The sequence below is a fragment of the Vicugna pacos genome, chromosome 6, assembly GCF_048564905.1.
Source record: "Vicugna pacos chromosome 6, VicPac4, whole genome shotgun sequence".
In the NCBI taxonomy this organism is placed as follows: Eukaryota; Metazoa; Chordata; class Mammalia; order Artiodactyla; family Camelidae; genus Vicugna; species Vicugna pacos.
Genome location: NC_132992.1, coordinates 90,887,560 through 90,895,843, shown reverse-complemented (window position 1 = coordinate 90,895,843; position 8,284 = coordinate 90,887,560). Strand labels below are relative to the sequence as shown.

Sequence of the window (8,284 nt, the reverse complement as noted above, 5' to 3'; positions counted from 1 at the left end):
TCCATGTTAAACCCTAGAAGGGCTGATGACACCGTCGTTATGATCATCACATTAGGGCTGGTGTAGGATCCCTAGAGCACACCGGGTACCGGGTAAGTGGTCGGAGGTGGTGGCTATTATTACTGTTGTTGTTGCTGCTGTTGACTGTCAGAGCCCCGGGGAAGGGACCACACTTCCCCTGTGGCTTCTCCCCACTGCTCTCTGCCTCTCCCGTAGGTTCCAGCAATAAGGCCTGGCACTGTCTGCACACATCCCCTCACCCTTGCTTACCTCTGAGCCTTGGCTTTGCTGTTTCCTCCACCTGGGTTGTCCCAACTATCTCCTTTCCCATCTACAATCTGATAAATTACTACTCACTCTTCCAAATGCACTCAGAGGTCACCTCCTCTGGGAAGCTGCTCCCAGTGCACCAGGATGCTCCCATGACAATGCATTCTGTTCCTACTTTCTGTGGTACTTACCACAGTGCATTCGCAATGTCTATGTGATTGCACATATACATGCATTTATGCATACTTATCTACTTATGTTTGTTTGTTCAGGAAATCAATGAATGAAAGTGACCTTGGGCAAGTCACTTTCCTTCCCAGGGCTCAGTTTTCTCATCTTCAGAATGAGGGGCTCAGACCCAATTGGTCAAGTGCTGAAGGATCACTCATTCATTCAGCAAAAAGCAAATGGTGCCTGCTCTGGGGTCTGTGCTCAGGGCCCCAGCCACAGAGGAGATAAGGAAGCCCCTTCCCCTCCCAGTGGGGAGTCAGTCTGCTTAGCTCCAGTGTGCTTGTCCCATTTCTCAGGTTCACAGATCCGGTAGTCTGGAATTATTTTGTCTACTATGTATTAGTGTCCTGGCTGTCACCCTATTTGGCTCTCAAAAACATTTGTGTAGTTTTAAAGGGACACACACAGCCCTGGAGATTCTGAAGGAAAAAAAATGGGGGTGTGGTAGTGCATCTTTATTTTCTAAAAGCTCAGCAACTACTTTTACTGGGCAACTGGGGATTTGGAGATCTACAATTTGGTTTTGCTTATTTCAAAACAAAGCAGAGTTTGTTATGATCATGAGCTAAGAAAGCAAAGACACTTGAATTTCCAGGGTCGTGGCTTAGGGTACAGGGTCTGATGGACTGTGAGTGTTCTAGAGGGCTTGGCACCTCTTGCTGGGCCCTGGCTTGGATGGTCCCTCTTGCCTCAGGACCCTATTCCAGCTTGGCCTCTCTCAACCTCCTGCCATCTATCCTGTTCTGTCCCAGCCTTTCCAGCCACGGTGTGGAGAGCCAATACTCTCCCTTGGAACACCCACCCAGTAGCCTCATCTCTAGTATTTTGTCTGCTGCACCAGGGGGATGCTAGGGATGCTCTCGTGAGTCTTGGCGAGGGCCACTCTTGGTCCCACAGTCTGTAAATGATGCAAGCAAACCCCATCTAGGTGGAGGCTTTGTTTTTCTCTTGGAAAGTTCAGCTGAAGCTGCCAGTCTTGGAGGATCAGGGGACTGAGTGAGATGCAGGCCACGGGAACCACCTGGGGCCATGCATGAATTGGAGGGGGTTTCCCACAAGCAGTTCTAACCATCTCAACAACTTCCCTAGTGAGTCCATGTACCCTATGCTCACCCCTCACTCTCCCAGGAGCAGCTGCCTGCACAGGCTTTGTTCTGGGGAGAGCCTCCAGGGAGCAATTTAATCTGGTTGGCATTTTGGGGTAAGAAGGACCTGTAGCCTTCCCAAGTGGGAACTGGAACACTTTTCTTTCTCAAACCCAAACTTGGATGCGCTGGGCTGGGCCCTCAAAGCACAGAGCCCCAGTGGGGAGGATGACACTCTCCACTCAGGATCCAGAAGCTGACCCTCAGCTACCCTGGGGCTTGACTTTCAAAGCCATGCCCCTCCGGGTCATCCTCTCCCCACCACCCTTCTCTGAACATCTATATGGAGAGAGGGGCGGGGGTGGGGTGGAGAATGAGGTACTGAATCTGAAACTGTGTCCCCCCTACCCTACCCTTTCTCCACATATGGGCCAGAGTGTGCCTCTTAAAAGGCAAATCAGGTCACATTGTGTTCTACTAACCCCCCACTGCTTTCCCAGCTGCCTTAGAATCATGGATGATCTGGCCCCTCTGACTTCATCTCTGACTCCTCTTACCGGGCCCTCTCCCAGCCCCACTGGCCCCCCTTGAATAGACCACTAATAGGCCAACCCTAGAGCCTCTGCACTAGCTGCTCCCTTCACCTGGGGTGCCCTTCCCTCTTATCTTTGTCCTTCTTGTCACTCAGATATCAGCTTAGACGCACCTCCTCAGAGGTCCTCCCTGACCACGGGATCTAAAGTAACTGATAATCACTTTCTGTGACAGCAGCTTGCCTTAATCCCCTGCACAGCACTTACTAGTCTCACAGTTATCTAGTTTGTTTATTATCTTCTCTCCCTCTTCCCAACAGAGTGCAGTCTTCCCAGAGGGCCGTGGTCTCTGCTGTTGTCCCCCTACAGAATCCCCCAGTGGGCTAGAACAGGCCTTGCTTAGAGTAGGTGCTGTACACAGTTGTCCAATGAATGGTTGAGCAACTGTAAATGGGGACATCAGCTGCTGCGCGGGCGCGCGCTCAAGGCCGTGGCGCTCATGGTCGAGCGCGCGGGTTTTATCTCGCTGCGGGTCTCAGGGGAGGGACGCCCCCCTCCGCCTGGCTGACAGCAGACGCGCCGTAAATGCGCTTCAGGGACGCTAGGATAAGGAGATGGATGCACAGGTTGTGGGAAGACTTGAGTGCCGGGCGAAGGCCAGGCTGCGGGTGGAGGGCTTTTTGCTGCCAACTCGGCGCCCCCCCCCCGAGTTAAGACCTCGGTGTTAAGACCCCAGTAAGACCTTCTTCCACCCTCCCGCTGGTCTCCACGTTGCGAATCACAGATTCTCCCCGGAATTCCGGGACGAGAGGTCGGGTTGGCTGGGGAAACGGTGTGTGTTCCCGGCTTCTTCGCCCCCTCAGGGCGGGGAAGAGGGTACGGACCGCGCTCTGGGACTGTTGGCGAGGCCCTGTACCGCCCCGGTGCGCAGACGCGGGAGCCACAGCCCTGGGCTGGAGTGGAAACGCAGCAACCTCTGCGCGCTCCGGCAGGGGACGGGGGTGGCGATGCGGGCGGAGGAACCGAGGGCAGGGAAGGGGACAAAGAGCTGCTCCGCCGCCGGGGAGAGCGACCCCCCGTCAGAGTTCTATTGTCCGTCGTATCTCAGACTAAGCTGGACTCTGGTGCCCCCGGGAGGGAGAAGGGGAGCTGTCCTCCGGATCGTGGGTATTTGTTTATTTGGGGTGGGGGGAGGCGGGTGGGGCACGCGGGCCCGGGAAGGGGCTGGACGCCGGTTTCCACGCGTCTCCTTTAAGGGAAGCCCTGCCCTACCTTTCGCACCGTCGCCCTCCCCGCAGCCGTACCTGCATTTTAAAAGCACCCTATAGCCCTGGGATTGGCCGAGGCCGCGTCCTCCGGGCGCAGAAACTTGAACTGCCGGGAGGGGGGTTTGGCAGCCCGGCGGTGGACTGTACCATGTCCGCGGCGTCCCCCGCATGCGCCCCACCCCCTCCCACACACCCCCAGAGAGACCCAATCGGACGGGCGATGGGGCGGGACCTCGGCTTGAGCTAGTCTCTGGCAGGGCGCCGGGCGGGCGGGCGCAAGGCACGGGGGGAGGTGGGGGCTGGCCGCGCCTCCGCCCACCGCTCGCTCCCTCCGGAGGCGGGGCTGGGCCGCGGCGCCCCGCCCTTCTCCTCCCGGAGTGGGCGGGGCGGCTAGGGCTCCAGAGCTGGGCCGGGGGCGGGCCTCCGCCTGCTTCGCCTGTGCCCGGAGAGCTCCCGGCACGGCGGCCGCCGACGCAGCAGCGGTCCCAGTTTGCTGAGCCTTGAGACGCGCGGGTTCCCGGGCGGACCGGGCGGGCGCTGCGTGAGGGCGCGCGAGGCGGCGCGGGGCAGGCCGCAGACGCCCCCGGCCGCCCCCCGCCCGCTCGCGGACCGGCCCAGCGCAGCCCGGGCACGGGGAGCGCCGGCCGGGCGAGGGCGCGGGCGATGCCGCGGTGACGGCCCCGCCATGGCTAAGCCCCCGGTGGCGGCGGCGGCGGCGTCGGAGGAGCTGAGCCAGGTGCCGGACGAGGAGCTGCTGCGCTGGAGTAAGGAGGAGCTGGCGCGGCGGCTGCGGCGTGCGGAGGGCGAGAAGGTGGGCCTCATGCTGGAGCACGGCGGCCTGATGCGCGACGTGAACCGGCGGCTGCAGCAGCACCTGCTGGAGATCCGCGGCCTCAAGGACGTGAACCAGCGGCTGCAGGACGACAACCAGGAGCTGCGCGAGCTCTGCTGCTTCCTCGACGACGACCGGCAGAAGGGGCGCAAGCTGGCGCGCGAGTGGCAGCGCTTCGGACGCCACGCGGCCGGCGCCGTGTGGCACGAGGTGGCCCGCTCGCAGCAGAAGCTGCGGGAGCTCGAGGCGCGCCAGGAGGCCCTGCTGCGCGAGAACCTGGAGCTCAAGGAGCTGGTGTTGCTGCTGGACGAGGAGCGCGCGGCGCTGGCGGGGGGCGCGGGCGGCGCCGGCGGCGCAGGCGGCGGCGCCGGCTCCCGCAGTTCCATCGACAGCCAGGCCAGCCTGAGCGGGCCACTGGCCGGCGGCACGGCAGGCGCGGGGACCCGCGACGTGGGCGACGGCAGCAGCACGTCGAGCGCCGGCAGCGGCGGCAGCCCGGACCACCACCACCACGTCCCGCCCCCCCTGCTGCCCCCGGGCCCGCACAAGGCCCCCGACGGCAAGGCCGTCGCCACGCGCAGGTCCCTGGACGACCTGTCGGCGCCACCGCACCACCGAAGCATCCCCAACGGCCTGCACGGTAAGGACGCCACCCTCCGGGCAGCGCGGCACCAGCCGGGCAGCGCGGGTCCGCGGCCCACAGCTCCTTCCCCCGTCGGCGGCCGCCACTCCATACCTCTCCTCCAGCTGGCATCCGGATTATGGGTTGGGAGATTCCAAGCCCACCCGCACTGGGGTTTTGGGTGGTGATTCTCGGGGAGCTGGAGGCGTGTTCCTGTCCCGCCCCGAATCGGCAGCGGCCCGAGACCCGCCAGACCCCAGAAAAGTTTCTCTCCTGCAGAGTCACCAGTACTAGAGTCTAGCACTGTAGGGGTGGCTGGAGGCACCACACCCCTGCCTGGAAATCCTTGTCGGGGAGCGGGAAGTTTTTAATAGGAAGAAAATGAAAGGCCCTTTGAACGAAAGTGAAATTTGCCCTCTTATTTGGAGCAGCAGGCAGCCCCAGCCTGAGCAGTGTTCACATGTGTGTCGGGGCTGCAGTTCCACCTGGGCTTCTCCGTGCTGCCTGAACGCTGGGAAGGAACACGGGCAGCCCGGCCAGAAGACCAGGGGGTCAGCACCTTCCCGGTTTGCTACTAGTCCTGCACTTGAATCAGGCTCCAGGGACCTTTCTAAGCTGAGGCTCTAAGACTTTCCAGAGGACTCTGCTTGCAGTGGGTCCTGGCTTTTTGTCTCTGTGTGCCTCAGTTTCCTTATCTGTAGAATGGAAACGATGATCCCTACCTCCCGGATATGAGGTGGCGATAAATCCTCTGAAGGGATTTGTAAGTTACCTTACAGGAAGTGCCACAGTCGTGGAGAGCCAGGGTGTGGGTGGGAGGACCTTTGGCCTCAGGAAAGCTCAGCTACTGCCTTGCACACCCGTGCGAAGGTGGGGCCTAGGGCCTCGTCCCCAGCCCTCTGGTCAGTGGCTCTCCTCGCTCCTGCTTCTCTCCTGCTTCCCTGTCCTTCCACATTTTTGGCAGCTTGGCTCCTACTTTGGGTGGCAATTGCTGCTGCCTGAACTATTTGCCTGAAGGTGGAGATTAAACAGCCCTTTCTGGTTCTCTTTAAAGGCCTTTCTAGTTCATAGAAAATGAGTCTAGGCCTTAAATGACTGTTTTCCCCCAGAGTGACACAGCCTGGGGGTGGTGGGGATTGGACGCTCTCTCTTTGGTTTGATGGCCAAGTGGCCTCTGCAGGTGCCTTGTGTTGGGGGCTGGGGTGGGAACTGGACCCGGGGTGGTGGGATGCCAGCCTAGCACAGTTTTTCCTTTATTTACCTTCCCAGCCTGCAAGTTCAGGACAGGCCTAGGTGTAGAGGGATATTTTGTTACTGATTAGCAATCTAAGGCTACAACTTGGGTTTCTCTTTGTAACTCTGTATCCACCCCACCTCCCACCCCAGGCTCCTTAAGGCCAGTGGGAGTGGTTCAAAGTTAGATGGTTTAATTGGTTAAGGTTGCTCGTCTGGGGCATGAGGGATCCCAGTCCCAGCCTTTCTGTCCTCACCTTCTAGGGGGCCTTGGGAGGGTCAGATTTATGGGCCTCGGTTTCCTTAGGTGCAGGATGAAACGGGGGATTGCTGCAGTCCTGTCTGTGGCTAGGAAATGAAATGTTTTCAGCTGCGTCATCAATGACACTTGGTGAGTGTGGTTCTCTGCAGGGCACTGAAGTGCTGGAGTGTCAGAGCACACTTGCAGAGAAGTTCTGTCATGTTTTGGCCAAGGAGACGAGGCCCCGGCCTGGCTCAGGTTTTCGCTACCGCAGTGAACAATGCAGGAGTGGAGGATGGGTCTTCACCTGAGTTGTCCACCCCACCAAGGGGTGGGTGAGGTGGAGCTGTAGGATTCCCTGCAGAATCCATGCACCCCAAAGTCCCACGCACACTTGAAATGGGACTGCTGCAAATTTTGTGGTGGCAAAGCTTTGTTTTGGGGTGAAATAAAAATTCAGCATTGTTATCACAAATTTCAGTTATCGGTGGGATTGCTTGTCATTTAGTTTTGTCTCTTAAAGTTATATGTGGCCTTGAGGTGTTCCCAACAATGTGAGTAGGTTGCCTGGAAACAAGGAAAGGCCCTTCTCTTAGAAACCACTTTTCTGTACTTGCACCTATAGTTTTTTTTTTTTAATTGAAATATAATCAGTTACAGTGTGTCAATTTCTGGTGTACAGCATAATGTCCCAGTCATGTGTATGTGTGTGTGTGTGTGTGTGTGTGTGTGTGTGTATTCGTTTTCATATTTGTTTGCACCTCTAGTTTTCAGTTGAGTGGAGAGTGAACTGGAGATGAGAAAGATAACAAGCCTCACCCTGTGTGGTGGCAGAAGTGGAGTCCGATACCAGGCTTGTGCCTTCGGTCCTTGCTCTTAGCTCATCCTCACTGGAACCCTGGGAGGCAGTGTTAGCCCTACTTTACAGCCAAGCAAGTGGTGGCTCAGAGAGGTTCTGAGCATTTCCTGGGAAAGCAACCCTGGTGGGAACATTGCCTGGATGGGGCTCCCAGGGGTCCTCTACCACTCAGGCTGTGTGCTGGCTTGCATCTCTGGCCTGTTGTCATTTTGGCCGATAATATTAATCAGCAGACACTAGTGACTCCCTATTCTTGATTCCTGACCCAGGTTTGCCCTCCTTCTGGCATCCTGTGAAGTGTCACTTCCTTATCAGTGGCCACTGAGCAGATGGTTGATAACCCCATTACCCAAAGGGCTCAGGCTGTCTCGTGTTTGAGTCTCCACTCTTCCTCTTCTCTTGGGCAAATTACTTCACTTCCTTGAGCTTCTCTCTGCTCTTCTGTAAAGTGGCCCCCTTATCCATGCGAGGTCGAGGGAGGCCAGCATCTGCACACAGTCAGCCTCTCCTGTGGTCATTCATATTTTTTCCAGGGCTCCTCATGAGAAAAGAGAGAGACCCATTTAGGGGTTTGCCAAACAGACATCGTATTCTCTTTGAAACTGTTTTCTGTTTAGACAGCTTGCTTGAATGTTTGCCACTGAGCTGTTGCGTGCACCTGCCGATGGGCCGGGGAACAGTGGTCCTGGAGCCTGCTCTTGGAAGCTGCAGGGTACCCACAGCCCTGCTGGGTGCCCTAAAGGGCCTAAGTGGCTGTGATGGGAGGTGGCCCATCTGTATTCAAGGCCATCCCTGGCCGGGGCGGGCCTGTGCCTGGCGGGCTTGTGAATGCACATGCAGGCAGGCCTTTCTCCAGGCTCTGCTGTGAGGGCTGGGCTGGGCTGACTAAAATCTGGACTAGAATGCTCTTTGCTCTAATCCAGTGGGGCAAACTAAGGCAGGCAAACTCCAAACACCAGAAAGTCAGGTTTGACACATTAAACTGATGCGATTTTCAAACAGTATAGTATTTTCAACAATTTCTCTCACCCCTCCCCCATCCTGTGCACCCCACCTTTATTCTCCCTACCCCATGTTCACATCCGTCCCAGTCCCCACATCACACCGTGT

General features: G+C 57.8%; 1 protein-coding gene across 4 annotated transcripts in view; it reads left to right on the top strand.

Moving 5' to 3' along the window:
* Positions 1–3,776: 3,776 nt before the first annotated feature.
* The window catches only part of CCDC85C (coiled-coil domain containing 85C), a 78,854-nt gene continuing 74,346 nt past the window's right edge, over positions 3,777–8,284 (top strand). For 3 of the 4 annotated variants that reach the window (XM_072963697.1, XM_072963696.1, XM_072963695.1), the window contains exon 1: positions 3,778–4,859. In XM_072963697.1, coding sequence (XP_072819798.1) covers positions 4,073–4,859 — 787 coding nt within the window. In that variant the 5' untranslated portion in view covers positions 3,778–4,072. Of the gene's footprint in view, positions 4,860–8,284 lie in introns of all 4 variants that reach the window. The other variant, XM_072963694.1, reaches the window with a different exon arrangement.